Source organism: Bos taurus, chromosome 18 (genome assembly GCF_002263795.3).
Source record: "Bos taurus isolate L1 Dominette 01449 registration number 42190680 breed Hereford chromosome 18, ARS-UCD2.0, whole genome shotgun sequence".
Lineage (NCBI taxonomy): Eukaryota > Metazoa > Chordata > Mammalia > Artiodactyla > Bovidae > Bos > Bos taurus.
The window spans coordinates 46,579,305-46,594,977 of record NC_037345.1 but is presented as its reverse complement, the minus strand read 5'-3'; the positions used below and the strand labels follow the sequence as shown (position 1 = coordinate 46,594,977).

At 53.4% G+C, this 15,673-nt stretch overlaps 3 protein-coding genes across 7 annotated transcripts; 2 read left to right on the top strand and 1 right to left on the bottom strand.

Moving 5' to 3' along the window:
- The first annotated feature begins 667 nt into the window (after positions 1 to 667).
- Positions 668 to 3,649, top strand: TYROBP (transmembrane immune signaling adaptor TYROBP). 2 transcript variants are annotated; one of them, XM_005218906.5, is made up of 5 exons: positions 668 to 884; positions 1,264 to 1,290; positions 1,452 to 1,586; positions 1,744 to 1,787; positions 3,414 to 3,649. In XM_005218906.5, the coding sequence occupies exons 1-5, from the start codon at positions 680 to 682 to the stop codon at positions 3,477 to 3,479; spliced, it is 477 nt and encodes a 158-aa protein (XP_005218963.2). In that variant the 5' UTR covers positions 668 to 679; the 3' UTR covers positions 3,480 to 3,649.
- Positions 3,650 to 3,767: 118 nt separating this feature from the next.
- Positions 3,768 to 6,475, bottom strand: HCST (hematopoietic cell signal transducer). Of its 2 annotated transcripts, XM_059876995.1 has the most exons (5): positions 6,257 to 6,475; positions 5,105 to 5,200; positions 4,691 to 4,714; positions 4,145 to 4,276; positions 3,768 to 3,917 (listed from the first exon to the last, which is right to left on the bottom strand). In XM_059876995.1, the coding sequence occupies exons 2-5, from the start codon at positions 5,145 to 5,147 to the stop codon at positions 3,877 to 3,879; spliced, it is 240 nt and encodes a 79-aa protein (XP_059732978.1). In that variant the 5' UTR covers positions 5,148 to 5,200; positions 6,257 to 6,475; the 3' UTR covers positions 3,768 to 3,876.
- An 84-nt stretch (positions 6,476 to 6,559) lies between these two features.
- NFKBID (NFKB inhibitor delta) lies at positions 6,560 to 14,864 on the top strand. Of its 3 annotated transcripts, NM_001193019.2 has the most exons (12): positions 6,573 to 6,664; positions 8,063 to 8,163; positions 8,343 to 8,403; positions 8,772 to 8,989; positions 9,242 to 9,432; positions 9,514 to 9,619; positions 9,738 to 9,884; positions 9,999 to 10,050; positions 10,143 to 10,291; positions 12,926 to 13,042; positions 13,335 to 13,499; positions 14,211 to 14,862. In NM_001193019.2, the coding sequence occupies exons 4-12, from the start codon at positions 8,984 to 8,986 to the stop codon at positions 14,262 to 14,264; spliced, it is 987 nt and encodes a 328-aa protein (NP_001179948.1). In that variant the 5' UTR covers positions 6,573 to 6,664; positions 8,063 to 8,163; positions 8,343 to 8,403; positions 8,772 to 8,983; the 3' UTR covers positions 14,265 to 14,862. The 3 variants fall into 3 exon arrangements, with proteins under 3 accessions (XP_024834246.1, XP_059732872.1, NP_001179948.1); XM_024978478.2 differs by lacking the exon at positions 8,772 to 8,989 and having other exon boundaries at positions 6,560 to 6,664; positions 14,211 to 14,864; XM_059876889.1 differs by lacking the exon at positions 8,772 to 8,989 and having other exon boundaries at positions 6,560 to 6,664; positions 8,063 to 8,403; positions 14,211 to 14,864.
- Positions 14,865 to 15,673: the final 809 nt, after the last annotated feature.

The window sequence follows — 15,673 nt, the reverse complement described above, 5'->3', positions numbered from 1 at the left end:
CCTCCTCCAGGGGATCTTCCCAACCCAGGGATAGAACCCAGGTCTCCCACACTCCAGGTGGATTCTTTACCATCTGAGCCACCAGGGAAACCCAAGAATACTAGAGTGGGTTGCCTATCCCTTCTCCAGGTGATCTTCTAACCCAGGAATCAAACCAGGGTCTCCTGAATTACAGGTGGATTCTTTACCAACTGAGCTACCAGGGAAGCCACCTCAGAATGGTGTGCTTGGGTTTAAATGCATTAACACTTGGACAGGGTGCCTGTGCATTACTAAAACCCATATCCTGGTGGTCTCTTTTAATATCCTATGAACATTACAAGGTTCTGATTGTCACGTAAATATAACTGGTGCTTATAAAAAGCTGACACGGGTCAGACCCTGTTCTAGAGATACAAATTCATTAGACCCCACAACACCCTTCAAAGTAGGTACTATTTTACTCCTTGTTTTACAGGTGAGGAAACTGAGGCCCAGAGAGGTTGAGTGACTTGCTCAAGGTTGTCCAGCCAGGAAGAGGCAGAGATTAGCTCCAATCACAGTCAGCCAGAGCCCCTCCTGTGACAACGATGGCAGACCTCTGTCTGGGGGTGAAGGTTGAATGGACACATGCGCCCATTGCCCTTCATTCTAACCACTGGAGGCTGCAGCCTGGGGTGTCTGGGCCTGATTCTCTTTGATGATGTCTGCCTGTCTCTGTTCCTCCTCCCCCATTGTCCCCTCCTCCCTCCTGCCACCACCCACCTCAGACTTCCTCCTTTACTGGGTTGGACACTACGCCACATCCCACCCGCCTTGGACTGTGGTGTCCAGCAGCGTTGCCTGCATCATGGAGGGCCTTAGACCCTCCGACAGGCTCCTATCTCTCCTTCTGACTGTGGGTGGTGAGTTGGGGGCTTCTGCAGCTTCTGGGCTCAGCACAGGGCAGGGCATGGAGCTGGGCGGAAAGAGAGAATCGAAGTGGGGCGGGGGAGTGTTGGAACTGCAGCAGATCCCCAGCCCCCCAAACCCTATGAGTCTCTCCCAGAGCCTGCGCCCCTACCCACCCCAAGATTTAGCCTCGGGGAGAAGCAGAGGGAGGGGACTCTAAGAGTGTTGCGAAAGGACAAGTCGATGTAGAAGGAACACAGTCCAGAGGCCTTGAGGACAGCCCCCAGGTCCCTCTCGTGCCCGCCGGGGATCAGGAGACACCCTCCCCAGCTTCTATGCCTACTCCGCAGTCACAGACTCGTGTCTCAGTTTACCTTCTTTTCCTCTCCTCAGGTCTCAGCCTCGTCCTGGCCCAGAGTGGTAGGTCTAGACCCTGCAATCCCCCGCCCTACCTCCCAAAGATCACTCCGCCTCTGGACCCTTCCCCAGTCTCTCCACACATCCCCTCCGATGACTGACACCTCCTCCCAATTCCCACTCCCGGTGGTCTCCCCTGACTCCTGTACCACATCCATTCCCAGAATGCAACTGCTCCTCGGTGAGCCCGGGCGTGCTGGCAGGGATCGTGTTGGGGGACCTGATGCTGACCCTCCTCATCGCTCTGGCTGTGTACTACCTGGGTCGGCTGGTCCCTCGGGGGCGAGGGGCTACGGAGGGTGAGTGGGGCTGGCTGGGGATGGCCTGGGACCCTCTGAGGACTTGCCTGGCAAGGGAAGGGTAGGCTCCCAAGTCACAACCACCCAAAGGGAGGTCATGGAGGGACTGACTTTGGAACAAGAAAATAGTCCCAATTCTCACCCCACCCCCAAGCAGTGACCCGGAAACAGCACATCCCGGAGACAGAGTCGCCTTATCAGGTAAGGAAACCAAGTTCTTCCTTCATCTCTCACTCCAGCCCTGTGGTTGTCTGTCCGAAATGGCCCTCCCGCAGTCCCCGCAGAACCCAGACCCTGAAGCCACTTTCTCAGGAGCTCCTCAAACATTGAAGATGAAGCGTCCAAAACTGCTTTCAGTGATCAGTCATGACCTTAGGCTCAGTTTAAAATGTACGGAGGGGAAATTCAGGGATGATTTGCCTCAGCCAGAAGGCAGGAAAAGCCCAGCCCAGGACATGCTGATTTCTCAGAGAAGTCCGAAGAGCAGAGGATGTAATTCAACCCAATTTGGTAACTTTAAAATGAGGAGTTTTAGAATTAATAGTGGGGGGCAGGGAGCAGATCTTGTCTCCTTTTGAGAAACTGACAAAAGCCAGAGAAAATCCTTTGAAAAATCCATACTAAAAATGTAAAACTGTGTATATAATCTATGGGCAGTGCAAGTATCCTTGAAACCCTCCTTAAGAGCTGTGATACAGGGACTTCCCTGGTGGTCCAATGGCTAAGACTCCACGCTCCCAATGCAGGGAGCTCAGGTTCAATCCCTGGTTAGGGAACTAGATCCCACAGGCCGCAACTAAGAACCATGATGCAAATGTCATCTTTCCATCTCCCACACCGTGTCAGTGTTATTCTTAACCCTTTACGGGGTCATGAGTTCCTCTGAGAATCTAATGGAAGACAAACAGACCCTCTCCAGAAAGATGAACTCCCAGACCAGGCATTTGTATGTGATTTTAGGGATTCTATCTGAGGCCGGCATCTTGGGGCCACAGACCCTTACCTCACCCCCACTGTGAACCCTGCTCTGTGAAGTCTGTTTTACTTGTCTGCAACCAGCTCTGGTTTGTCCCACTTGTGGCTTGAAAGTCTCTCTGTAAAGTATAAGAATCTCAAGTTTGGCTCCATGAGGACCAGAAGACTCAAGGGAATTCCCAGTTACTGGGAGGCAGTGACATTTTAGGGCAAAGCCCCAATTTATTATTCCTTTGGTGAAATTTGTTGAGGGCTTGTTTAGGCTAGATGCTGGCGAGCTTACATCCTAGCTGGAGAGACAGTCTTGAAGCAAACTAGCAAGATCACTTGGGGAGGCAGTGTGAAGAAAATAAAGCAGATTGATGTGACAATGACTGGGGTGTGAGGAGGAGAAACTAGAGATGAGGAAACCAAGAAATGCCTCTCAGGGAATTCCCTGGTGGTCCAGTGGTTAAGACTCTGTGCTTCCAATGCAGGGGGCCCAGGTTTGATCTCTGTTCCACATGCCATGTGGTCAAAGGAAAAAAGAAATGCCTCTCTGAGAAAATTCCATGAGCTGAGACTAGAAGGGGGGAGAAGGAACCTCCCATGGGAATATCTGGGGAACTGGTGTTCCAGGCAGAGAGAAGAGCACACCCAAAGGCCCCTTGCCTGGGGCGTAATGGTGAGGCACAGGGAAGAGGGGAACATTGAATGCCCTTGAATAAAATCCCAGATCTCTTTCATGGCTACAAAGTTGAAAAAGCTGCCAGGGGCCTTGCCAGCCCCTGGAAGAAAGCTAGATTTTCAGTTTATTTGGTCCATACCCTGGTGGCCCTTTCACTGATGGTCCACACCCTGTCCATCCCTTAGGAGCTCCAAGGCCAGAGGACAGATGTCTACAGCGACCTCAACACACAGAGGCCGTATTACAAATGAGTCCAAAGCAGGGCAGTCAACGACCTGAGGCCTGGATCCAGTCATTCCTGATGCATGCGCAGCACTCTACTCCTAATCCCATCAAGACACAGATCCACAGAGTGGCCTCCATGAGATGTCAGACCTCTCCCCACTACTGCCCCCAAATAAACATTGGAGGACACAAACAATGCTGAGTTATTCCAGATCCCTGGGCTGATGGGATAGGGATATATGGAGTCCTGGGGGATCAAGGACCCAGAAAACAGGTAAATGAGAAGGAGCCTTTGAGAAAGAATTAGAACAAGACGTATTTCAATGGCTTTATTCCAGCCCCAAAGCAGGGTGGATTTTCTTGTGCTGCCACCCACATGCAGGATGAGAGGGTCAGAAGTCAAAACTCGCAGTTACAGGGAAGTCAACCCCTGCCAGGCATGTTGATGTAGATTTTGTCATCTTCTGGGGGTGGGGGAGAGCAAACACGAGGCCTGACCACCCACCTCCCACCCACACTTCCACCCCCTTGGGGACCCCCAGCCTCAGGGGTTTTCTCAGGAGTTCCCCCAAGCACCGCCCCCAGGGTTTCCCCGGAACCTCGAGGGCTTGCCCAAGGGGGGCCCCACCCTGGGGACCCCCTCCCTGGGGACATCTTGTCCCTTTAGGCCCAGCCCTGTCCCTACTCTCACCTTGGGTGGGCCTGCTGCGTAGGCGCGCACACACAAACACCACCACCACAATTAGCAGTGACACAACAGCATCCGCAGCCACAAGGCCTGCCAGGAGTGGCAGAGAGAGGGGCCCACATCCGGAACAGGAACCTGAAGGGTGGGGACCAAGACAAGAAGACGGCTGAGGGGGGTTCCAGACACTCAAGGCTGGGCTTCAGGCATACGATACAAAGGAAATCCCTTTGGGGGTGGATGTCCCAGAATTCCTGGGGAAGGAGAGGGGCGATGGAGATTCAGAGAGAAGCTGGGGATGTCCTAGGGCTCCCAGGACTGTGCTTTGGGCACAGTGAGTACCCCTGAAGACAGGTTGGGGGGTTGGCTCATTGTTGGGCCTTCAGTTTGGTGATGAGGATGGTGAAGTGGGGACCCAGAGAGGGCTGCAGATCCTCTGGCGGCTCCAACTAGAGGATGAGAAGTGAGATTCCGGACTCACAGGCCACACTTTAGGAATGGAAGGAGGACCTGAAGTGATGCCGTGAAGGGGAGTGGGTGTTGATTTCTCACCTGGGGTCATCTGAGCTGTAGCCACTGTGAAAGGAGAGGGAAGGCACATCAGTGGGCAGAGGTGGTTCTCAAAACAGGGTGCAGGGAAAGGAGATGCCCTGAGAAATCACCTCCACTCCAGAGAGATCAAATGAGAAGAGGGGCCAAGTGGGAGGGGAGCGCCCAGAGACCCAGAGAGAGACAGGAAATCAGAAGTAGAGGCAGAGACCCAGCAATAGAAGGGGGTGGACAGGCAGCCATCCAAATTCAGCTTCCCTTCCCAAAGAAGCGGCCCAGAAGTTTATTTCTGGAAAGGAAAGGGCACTGAGAGAAGGACCCGCCCTCAGCACCCCTCCCTTCAGATGCCACCCCAAACTGTCCTGTTCACAAAACTCTAACACCACCCCCTCCAGCCCCCGTAACCACTGGCATCACCTGGGAGCAAAAGCAGGAACAGGATGTTGCCTGGCGGGACCATGGTGGGCTGGGGGCTGGAAGGGACCTCTCAAAGGGCTTAGGTCCAGAGAAGTCCTGAGGAACAATGGGGGAGTGGAGAGGCAGCAATAGTAGCGGATGTCACCCTGCTGGTGACAAGGCCACCTGCTTCCTGTGTGTCTGTGTGGGAGGGGGAGAGGTAATGGATCCCTCTGACTGCCTTCAGGGACAAACCAGGGGGAGGGTCAGAGAGACCAGTGAGGCTGCTACGACTGTCCAGGTGAGACGTGACAGGTAGACCAGGGTGTGGGCACTGGGGAGATTCTGGCAAGATTTTTAAAGTAGAGACGACAAAACTTGCTGATGGAGTGGATATGAGTGTGTATGAGAGAGAGGGATCCAGGATGACCGAAGATTCTGGTCTGAGCAACTAAGAAGGACAGAGAATCCTTTGACAGGATGGAGAAAGAGGGGAAGCAGGTTTAGATGAAAAAGTGCCCAGGTTTGGCAAACTGAGTTGGAAATGCCTGATAGAGCTCCCTGTGGAGAAGCTGAATGACCACAGCGGCCTCTTTTGAGTTCACGGGATGTCTGGTCTGGAGATGTAAATTTGGGGACTGATGGCTCATGGATGGTATTTAAAGCCATAAGACTGGATGAGATCATCAAGGAAGTGAGTAGAGACAGAGGAGCAACACTACCTCCCCCAGCACCAAGAAAGGGTGAAGAGGAGTAAACAGGCAGGAAAACGGAAGGAGCAGCAAGTGAGGGAGGAGAATTAGGAGAGCACAGTCTTGAACGCAGGGGAGAAATGTGATTTACATGGTCACCAAGATGGGAACTGAGAAACGAGCCTCCCACTGGAATGACAGTCTGCTCTAGGGCTGGGAATTCCTGCCTGCTTGGTTCACAGCTACACCACAGCACCCAGCAAAGTGCCTCCCTTGCAGTAATAAATTCTTTTTAACGACGAATGAACAAATGAGAACTGGCCTCTGAAAAAGAAGGTGATGTGGGGAAGAGGGGAAATTTGAGACCACCTATATCACTACCTATAGACCTTTCCTCCCGTGAGACCAAGGAGTCCAGAACCCCGGCCCCCTTCTCCCTGGACCTGGTATTACTGGCAGCGTCCTCCAACCCTCCACCAACCCAGGGCCTTGAAGTCAAGGCCTCCAACATCCACTTGGACAAAGATCCAGGAATTCGGGTCCCCAGTTCCCTCCTCCTTCAGGAGTCCGCCACCCCAGGAATCTTCTCCCTCAGACCAAAGATAGGGTTCCCAATTCCTCTTTCCCAGGAGACTTCGGAGTCGGGCCTTCAAATGAGCCCGCCCATTCAGACACCAGATTCGCTCGAGCGCACCGCGGGGACTCCCGGGCTTGTGGGAGGGGCCCTGCCCGGGACTGGGCGGGGCCAGAACCTCCGTTTAAAAACTCGCGGGGGGACCCGGCCCAAGATCGGGGACCCGGCGGCGGCTCCGCGGGGAAGCAGCGAGGCTGGCGCAGCGCCGAGGCCGGGGCCCTGGGGGCCCGCAATCAGCACCACGGAATCCCCGAGGTAACTGGGGGGCGGGGAGGTGAAGTACGCTCGGCCCCTAAGAGAGGGGCTGGGGAACGGACTCCTGAGGTTCTGAGGGACGGAGATGGACATCAAGAGTGAAGGGTCTAGCATCAAGCTGAGAGTGAGAACCCAACGTGTGCAGGGGGCAGAGGGTGCAGAGTCCTGGGTCGTGATGCCGGAGCGGCTGGGATTCTGGGTTCCGTGTCTGGAGAGCTAAAGGACTGGGGATCCGGAATCTTAGGTTCTGGGAGTGAAAGTGCTGGGAACCCCGAGCCCTGCCTGGGTCCTAGAAGGAGGGGCTGGCGACCCAGCCGCCATACTCTAGAAGAGGCTGGATTGAGTCCTTGGGGGCGTTTGAAATTGGCCAAGGTCTGGATACGCAAGGTCCGAGGCTTGGCTGCAGGGATGCTCTCGGCCCGTGACCCTGCTCCCACCCTGGGATTTCCCGAATCGCCACCCGGCCCGGGTCCCCGGGCTGAGCAGGAATTCCCCATGTGCGGGGATTCTACGAGCGCCACGCTTGGCCACGCATTGCGTTTCGGAGCCGGACACCTGGTGTATGGGGTAGAGAGGAAGCGGGAGGTGGAAGATTCCCTTGCGTGTGCGCCGTGACGTCAGCGCGTCGCGTCTGGGCTGTTTCCGAGTCCGCCCTCCCGCGCTTAACCCTTTTTCCGCCCGAGCCGGGTGAGGGCCGAGGGCCCAGGCTTCTGGGGTAGCGTGAACAAGGAGTCTGGAAACTGGGACTCCCAGGTCCTAGAGGGGAGTAGGCTGAGGCCCGGACTCGTGGGTCCTGGGGTAGCAGTTGAGAGTCTCCCAGATTCCTTTGGGGTGGGGTTTAGACTCCTGCGTCTGAAGAAGGGGGCAAGGTCCGAACTTTTGGATCCCTGAAGAGCCAAGGGGCTGTCGACTTCGTGGTTCCTCAGGGAGAGAGGCTGGGGACTCGGATATCTGGTTTCCCGAGGAAAAGTATCAGGGCAGCTTCTAGGGCAGAGAGATTTGGGAACCTGCATGTGCGTCTCTGTGAAGGGAAGCCCGGCATCCCCCCGAATTCCTCAGGACTGAGAGATCTGGGGGTGGGGTGCGGTGGGATTTTTCACGGAAGTGGCGGTCAGAGGGAGGGGGGCTGCAGAGGGCGCCCTCCACCCCCTTCCTTAGTTTCCACGACGCTGGTGGAAAGTTGGGTCAGAGGGGAAAGTGCGGAGCAAAAGGAAGGAAACGGCGGAGGCGGCTGCGGCGCTGCACCCGAAATCTTAGATTGGCTTTGGAGTTCTCAGGCGACAGCAGTGTGCCAGTTTTTTCCGCGCGGGAGGGCGAGGAGGATGTTCAGATCCACTCCCCCGCGCCCTTGGGTGACTTAAAGACCCCTGATAACTTCCCTCCCTCCTCACCCCTCAGTGAGCCGGAATGAGCGCAGCCATTGCCCGTCACAGACGGTGAAGAAGCTGCTAGAAGAACAGAGGCGCCGCCAGCAGCAGCCAGACGCCTGTGCGCTACCGGTGAGCCCCAGGACGCCCTATAAACTACAACTCCCATGAGGTCATGTCCTGGTGGGCAAGGGCCCTCAGGGCTGACGAGAGATGTAGTCCTGACTTAGATGCCTTGTAGGTGGGGAATGGGTACCGAGAAGTCTGCTGGATAAATTCCCCCTTGTTTCTTTTCGTTTCGGCCTCTGCAGGGACAGTTCCCACCTCCCTTGGCCCAGCCCCTGACTTCATCTGTGAATGAGGGTGAAGCTGGTAAGTCTGGAAACTCACTTGGTTCCCCCAGGGACTCAAACATCCCTGCTCTTAGAACTTTCCAGAACTTAGGTGTTAGGCCCTCATTCTTGCTGAGACCTGGTAGAAGTTTCATCTCCCAGATTCTCTGGAGCTCAGTAGTTTATGCACGTAGTCCTGGGGTCCAGGCTCCCAGCCTGGAGTCTAGGCCCTCATTCAGTGTTCAGGCATTTAGGCTCCCACAGTCCAAACCTCCAGCCCTTTGGTGCCCCAGAAGTACTAGCTTTCTGTATCCTGGGGACGCTGGGCCCTCATACAGCTCCTGTCTGGGCTGCTACTTCCCTGGCTCTGGTAACCAGGCCTGCCTCTCCTCCTCCTCTCACACACAGGCCATACTCACTTCCCAGCACACCAGGAGACTGTGGGTTCTGGACTTGGCAGCCTGGCACCCCCCACTGGCTTTGTAGACTGGGACCCCAACAAGCATGCTGCCTACACGGACAGCCTCTACTCTTATCCTGCTTCTGCTGCTGAAAGTTTTCTGACTCCTGACTTCTACTCACCCTCGGACCCAGGGCGGCCGTGTTCATTTCCCCTAGGGATGGAGGTGAGACTGACAATGGGAACTGGATGCTGAAGGGTCCCTGAGATGCCCAGTTGCCCTTATGCAGCACAGCATTCTGAGATGTCTGGGTCAGGAGCCCATTCCTCAGATGGGCAAAACCGAGGCCCAAAGGTCCAGGGTTACTGGCCGCAGATGGAACATCCAGCCACTGCCTAGCACTCTGTATGTATATGTGTGTGGTGGAAAGAGGGAATTCTCAGCTGACTGGCTCTCCCCACCCTCTGTACCCTTCAGGACCCCCTGGACACTCGGCTCTATGCAGACCCTTCCCTGCCACAGGCAGGATCCTGGAGGGCTTCTGGGCTCCCCTCAGGACCTCCACAGTTGCCTCCTGTGGTCACTGGACCATCCCTGGACACCGCCCGTGCTCACATGCTGGCTCTAGGGCCCCAAAAGCTGCTGGCGCAGGATGAGGAGGGAGACACGTGAGTACAGGGGAGTGGAGTCTGCGGGCTCCCTGCTCAGTTGGGGTGCTGTGCTCATTGCTGCCCCCGACCTGTCCCTAGGCTCCTGCACCTGTTTGCTGCGCGGGGGTTGCGCTGGGCAGCATACGCCGCAGCTGAGATGCTCCAAGCATACAGACATCTAGACATTCGTGAGCATAAGGGCAAGGTGAGGGCTGGAGGCGTGGTCTCCTGGATCTGAGGACAAAAGGGCTGAGGGCCTGGGTCCCTGGTTTTCAGAGGGTAGAGGATGGGGGGCCCAGACTGACCTTTCCTGACACCTGCAGACCCCTCTTCTGGTGGCTGCTGCTGCCAACCAACCCCTGATTGTGGAGGATCTACTGAACCTGGGAGCGGAACCCAACGCCACTGACCATCAAGGACGTTCTGTCTTACACGTGGCCGCTACGTATGGGCTCCCAAGAGTCCTCTCGGTATGTCCGTTTGGCAGATGGGATGAATGGGATGGGCTAGATTGCCTAGATCCTGAGTTTCAGGGCTACATGGCCTGGAGAGACTCTAAGCCAGCTCTCTGCCTTCTCCTCCAGGCTGTAATTAACTCAGGGGTTCGAGTTGACATAGAAGCCAGAGACTTTGAGGGTAAGTTGAATGGTGGGCAGGGTGTTGTGGCAGGTGGGGCTGGGTCAGGGGAGTGCTCCAGATATAGAGTCCTCACTGTCTCTGCTCTGCAGGCCTCACCCCACTCCACACAGCCATCCTGGCCCTCAATGTGGCTATGCACCCACCTGACCTATATCCCCCAGTACTGAGTACCCAGGCCCAGGACAGGCTGGCTTGCGTCAAGATGTTGCTGCACATGGGTGCGGATCACACCAGCCAGGTGAGCTGGGCAGTGGACAGCTAGCCCCCAGAGGGCATGTGAGATGGGAGCTCTTGAATGTCCAAGAAAGCTAAATAAATGCTGACTTGCCCCTTGTCAGTGGCGTGAACTTAAACATGTTACTTCACTTCTCTGTGTCCCAGTTGTCAACTGGGAATAATATTAATGATTTTAGCTTATATTTATCAAGTACTTAACAATTATTAAACACTGAGTTTCACCGATTAGCTAATTGAATCCTCACAAACATGCTTTGATGTGTGTGCTATTATTGCCTTGTCCATTTTAATGATAATGAAACTGAGGCTCAAGGACTCAAAAATCTTGTACCTTGTAAGTGTCAGAGAGGGAATCCAACCCCAGGTGGCCTGACCCTATAATCCAGCTCTTACTACATATATTCTCCTCCTTCCTGACAGTAGCTCCTTCAAAGGCTGGCTGAAAGAATTACACATCCACTCGTTGTTTTGGATTTTTTTTGTTTTAAAGAACTTTGAACACAGATAAAGTACAGAAAATTATATTGATATAATAAACTCCACCTACCCAACATAAATAACCAGCAACTCAAAGCTAGTCCTATTCCATTCACTTCTCCACTTCCCTGTATTATTTTTAAGTAAATCCAAGCTTATAGTTTTATGGGTAAAATTATACCCATAAATATTTGTCTTAAAAGATAAGGATTCTTTTTAACCTCAGTACCATTATTCCACCTTAAAAAAATTAACAGTCTCATAATATCAAATATCTTGTGTTCAAATTTTTGTTCGGCTCTAAAGTAACATATGGGCTTCTCAGGTGGCATAGCAGTAGAGAATCCGCCTGCCAAGCAGGAGACAAGGGTTCGATCCCTGGGTTGGAAAGATCCCCTCAAGAAGGAAATAGCAACCCACTCCAGTATTCTTGCCTGGAAAATCCCATGGACAAAGGAGCCTGGCAGGCTGTAGTCCATGGGATCACAAAGATTCTGACACAACTTAGTGACTGAGCATGCAAGCACAGTAACATACATTTATTTTTTTCATTAAAAAAACCAAAAAAACTATGATCCAAATAAAGCCCACACATTGCAATGATATGTCTTTTTTTTTTCCTTTTTAAAAAAATTTTTATTGAAGTATAGTTGATGTACAATGTTGTGTTAGTTTCAGGTATACAGCAAAGTGATTTATTTGTATAATATATGCATATTCTATTTCATATTCTTTTCCATTATGGTCTATTACACGATGTTAAGTCTAGTTCCCTGTGCTACACAGTAGGACCTTGTTTGTCTATTTTATATGTAGTAGTTTGTTTCTGCTGCTGCTGCTAAGTCGCTTCAGTCGTGTCCGACTCTGCGACCCCATAGACGGCAGCCCACCAGGCTGTCCCGTCCCTGGGATTCTCCAGGCAAGAACACTGGAGTGGGTTGCCATTTCCTTCTCCAATGCATGAAAGTGAAGTTGCTCAGTCATGTCCGACCCTTAGCAACCCCATGGACCGCAGCCCACCAGGCTCCTCCATCCATGGGATTTTGCAGGCAAGAGTACTCCTAATTTATCCTCCCCCACCCTGTTTCCCTTTAGTAAGTATGTTTTCTATGTCTAAACACATAGTTTTTCATGTTTATTATCATTAGGGATTCTTTGAAGGCACATAATAAAGTTTCATTGTGGAAAATGTCTTTATTTGCTTCAAAATATGAAGAGAGCTACTCAATATGGAAGTAGATATAGGCTTAGATAGTCCACTGATAAATGCTTCTCAGCTGTCATCCTTGTAGATAAAATAGTCCATGTGGGATGTGGGTGCATTTTATGGTGTTCAGTAGAATGTGGGCTGGCCAGGGCAGCTGCTAGTCCAGAGATCCAGAGAGCTCCTTTGGAGGACTAGAAAAGGAGTCTTTTTCTCAATGATACCTGAGCTGGAAAACTGTCTTAATGAATATACAGTTCAGTGGTGCTTATGATCTGAATGTGTGCTTGTGTTCGCTCAATTGCTCAGTTGTGTCCAACTCTTTACAAGCCCATGGACTGTAGCCCACAAGGCTCCTCTGTCCGTGGGATTTTCCCGGCAAGAATACTGGAGTGGGTTGCGATTTCCCCCTCCAGGGGATTTTCCCAACCCAGGGATCAAAACCATGTCTCTTGTGTCTCCTGCATTGGCAGGCAAAGTCTTTACCACGGCTCCATCATCTGAGTGGCACCCCCTTAAATCTGGTATTCTTGTAGAGTGCACAGTGCATACAACTGTATAATGCACATATGCTGCTGCTGCTGAGTCGCTTCAGTCGTATCCCACTCTGTGTGACCCCATAGACGGCAGCCCACCAGGCTCCGCTGTCCCTGGGATTCTCCAGGCAAGAACATTAGAGTGGGTTGCCATTTCCTTCTCCAATGCATGAAAGTGAAAAGTGAAAGTGAAGTTGTTCAGTCGTGTCCGACTCTTAGTGACCCTGTGGACTGCAGCCTACCAGGCTCCTCTGTCCGTGGGATTTTCCAGAGTACTGGAGTGGGGTGCCATTGCCTTCTCCGATGTACATATGGGTGCTTGCAAAAGAGGAACAGAGTCTCTAAAGGCTCTTGGGTTCCATGGTTGGAGGCCTGGGTATGAGGACTGGCCTGACCTCTGCCATTTCCCTCCCCACAGGAAATCAAGAGCAACAAGACTGTTCTGCACTTGGCTGTGCAGGCTGCCAACCCGACCCTGGTTCAGCTGCTACTGGCACTGCCACGGGGAGACCCGAGGGCCTTTGTCAACATGAAGGTAGGGGCCTGGGCTGGAATGTGCAGACTGGGTGAGATGTGAGAGACGGGCAGCTGGATGCTGGGGGTCCTGTGGGCTGTGGCTGTGGAGGGGACGATGTATAGCATGTGGACCTAGACCAGAGACACATGTTGGACATAGACAGAGGGCTGTGTGGAATGTGGTGTGGAGCAGGGCTCTGGGACGTGAGAGGGGACATGTGGGACGTGAACGTGGCAATATAGAGAGTGTTAGGTCGAGAGCCCAAGCCAGCTGAGTGCATCCTTAGCAGTCCTCCCCTCACTGTCTCCAGGCCCATGGGAACACCGCCCTCCACATGGCAGCCGCCCTGCCCCCTGGGCCGGCCCAGGAGGCCATTGTGCGGTGCCTGCTGGCAGCTGGAGCGGATCCAACACTGCGCAACCTGGAGAATGAGCAGCCTGTCCACCTGCTACGGCCTGGGCCGGGCCCCGAGGGGGTGAGCACTGAGCCAGCCCCTACTGCAGGGTGAACCTCTGACCCCATCCATTTCTGCCTTTAGAGGGTGATTTGTGGTCTCAGAAGGTGACCTTGACCCTTCTCCGACCCCGACTTCAAAATGTGACCTTGAGGGACTTCCCTGGCAGTCCAGTGGTTAAGACTTCCCACTACTACTGCAAGGGGATTGGGTTTGATTCCTGGTCTGGGAACTAAGGTCCCACATGCCATGCAGCACAGCCAAAACAAAAGTGATCTTGGACCTCAGTGTCTGCTCCCTTGCCTGATAAGGTGACTCCTCCTGATATCTATTTAAACCCCGACCTCAGAGTATGACCTCTACTTTTAACCCTGAATCCTGACCTTAAAGCATGACCTTTGATCCCCAGGATAACCTCTAGCCCCCTGACTTTTAGTCCTGACTTCAGAGTGGGACTTCTGACTCTCAAATGTGACTCTGACTCCTAGCTTCTCCCCTTGGACTCCCAGTCCTCAATGCTAATCACAAGGTGGGAACTCCCAGCCAGCAACACCTTTGCTCAGGAGCCTTGATTCATTGTGTGCACGAGGCTTCACCCCCATTCCCACACATTTGACCTTCAAACCCATCTGACTCGACTCACTTCTCTCTAACCTCCAACTTCACAGAGTGCGCCTGCCCCATCTCTCCCGCAGCCTCTCAAACTTCTTCCCCATCTTGTTTTGTCCACAGCTCCGGCAGCTATTGAAGAGGAGCCGAGTGGCACCCCCAGGCCTGTCCTCTTAGGACGCAAACCCAGAACCTGGACTGATTTTCCAGTCCCCACCGTCCTGTGGGACAACCAGCGTATGCTAATGTTGCAAATCCGTGATAATGTATGTAGACAATGTCCAGTCTTTGGGGTCTTACATTAAAACCCCAAAATGGCTGCTAGGGGTAAACAGTCCCCAATATTTGGGGCAGTATATGATACCCCTCTCCCACCCACAAGGAGCCCGCTTGATGATTTCTGTGAAATCGAGGCCCCTTGATTGTTTCTGTGAAACACCCTAGACCCCCCCCTTTCCCCAGCAGGATCTTTTGGGGTCCCCTCTGCTAACTCAGCTCTTTACATCTGGAACCCCAGATATAACTCCCTTACATGTTACTTGGAGTATCCCCCAAAATAGCTTCTGGTACCATCCCAGTAGAGCTCCAAGATGACCCAGTGAACTCCTCGGGACCCAGCCCCTTCAGGTCCCTGACATAGGAAGGACTCTCCTAAGTTAGGTTCCCCTAGGTCTTTTAAAGTCGGAACTCAACCAGGCCCCTGTCTCAGATGTCGGTATTTCCAGTGAATCCCCTCCCCTCTCTGAAGCTCCCGATTAAACTCAACCTGGATTGGAACCGTTACTGTCTAATCGCTCATCATGGGTGCAGGGAAGTGACTGAGGAGCTGTGTTTGGGTGAGTGTGTCTGGGTGGGGTGTTGTAGCAAACACCGTGGGGGGGCCAAGTCCACGTCCTGTCGCCCTCCCCGCTCAACGCCTGGTGGTCTGACCGCCAGGGCCAGCACGCGAGTCTTTGCCTGTGGGCCTTCTCAGACCACTGGTGCCCACTTTGCCTCTTCCCACTCCAGTAGCCCTCAACCAGTGACTGACTAAAGGGAGATGGTATGTAAATGCTCCAGGCCCACCGCATCAGTGGGGATGACTGTGTGTGTTCTACAAGGGCTCTCAAAGTTCCCTGACGGGATGAACCTCCAGTTCTCTACCCAGTGGTTCTGGCTTGCTAACATGCCCTTTCGTGGCAGCTTTTTCCTTTTCTGTGTCACTTCCTGCTTCCCCCACCAGTGTTTTTCACCCCTTCCAGGTAATCATGTCCTCAAATCCTTACCTCAGCCTCTGCTTCTGGAGAAACCTTAACTAAAGACAGAAGGCCTCCACAATGCCCTCTTCTCATATCTGCCCCACAGCCTCTGCTCTGGCCTCCATTCCAATCTCATCCCTTCAGAGAGCCCTCTGACCCACGTTAGCCCCCACTGCTTGGAGCCTCTCTCGGACAGCAAACCAAGCACACTCGAGGGTGTGGCCCCGTGTCTCTACCCTAAGACCTAAGGCTTAAAACAGCCACCGCTTTTGATGGCCATGATTTTGCAGTCTGGGCTGGGCTGGGCTGGGCAGTTCTGCTGTCTTGCTTTGGTCACTCATGTGGCTG

Excerpts from the sequence above, each read along its gene's own strand:
- NFKBID (XM_024978478.2), top strand. Across the intron at positions 9,620-9,737 it reads TTCGTGAGCATAAGGGCAAG|ACCCCTCTTCTGGTGGCTGC; the intron begins GTGAGGGCTGGA and ends TGACACCTGCAG. Across the intron at positions 10,292-12,925 it reads GTGCGGATCACACCAGCCAG|GAAATCAAGAGCAACAAGAC; the intron begins GTGAGCTGGGCA and ends CCCTCCCCACAG.
- HCST (XM_059876995.1), bottom strand. The coding sequence starts at position 5,147 with ATGGTCCCGCCAGGCAACATCCTGTTCCTGCTTTTGCTCCCAG. Across the intron at positions 4,715-5,104 it reads GTTCCTGCTTTTGCTCCCAG|TGGCTACAGCTCAGATGACC; the intron begins GTGATGCCAGTG and ends CTCCTTTCACAG. Across the intron at positions 3,918-4,144 it reads ACGCAGCAGGCCCACCCAAG|AAGATGACAAAATCTACATC; the intron begins GTGAGAGTAGGG and ends CCCCACCCCCAG.
- TYROBP (XM_005218906.5), top strand. The coding sequence starts at position 680 with ATGATGTCTGCCTGTCTCTGTTCCTCCTCCCCCATTGTCCCCTCCTCC. Across the intron at positions 1,587-1,743 it reads GGGGCGAGGGGCTACGGAGG|TGACCCGGAAACAGCACATC; the intron begins GTGAGTGGGGCT and ends ACCCCCAAGCAG. Across the intron at positions 1,788-3,413 it reads AGACAGAGTCGCCTTATCAG|GAGCTCCAAGGCCAGAGGAC; the intron begins GTAAGGAAACCA and ends TCCATCCCTTAG.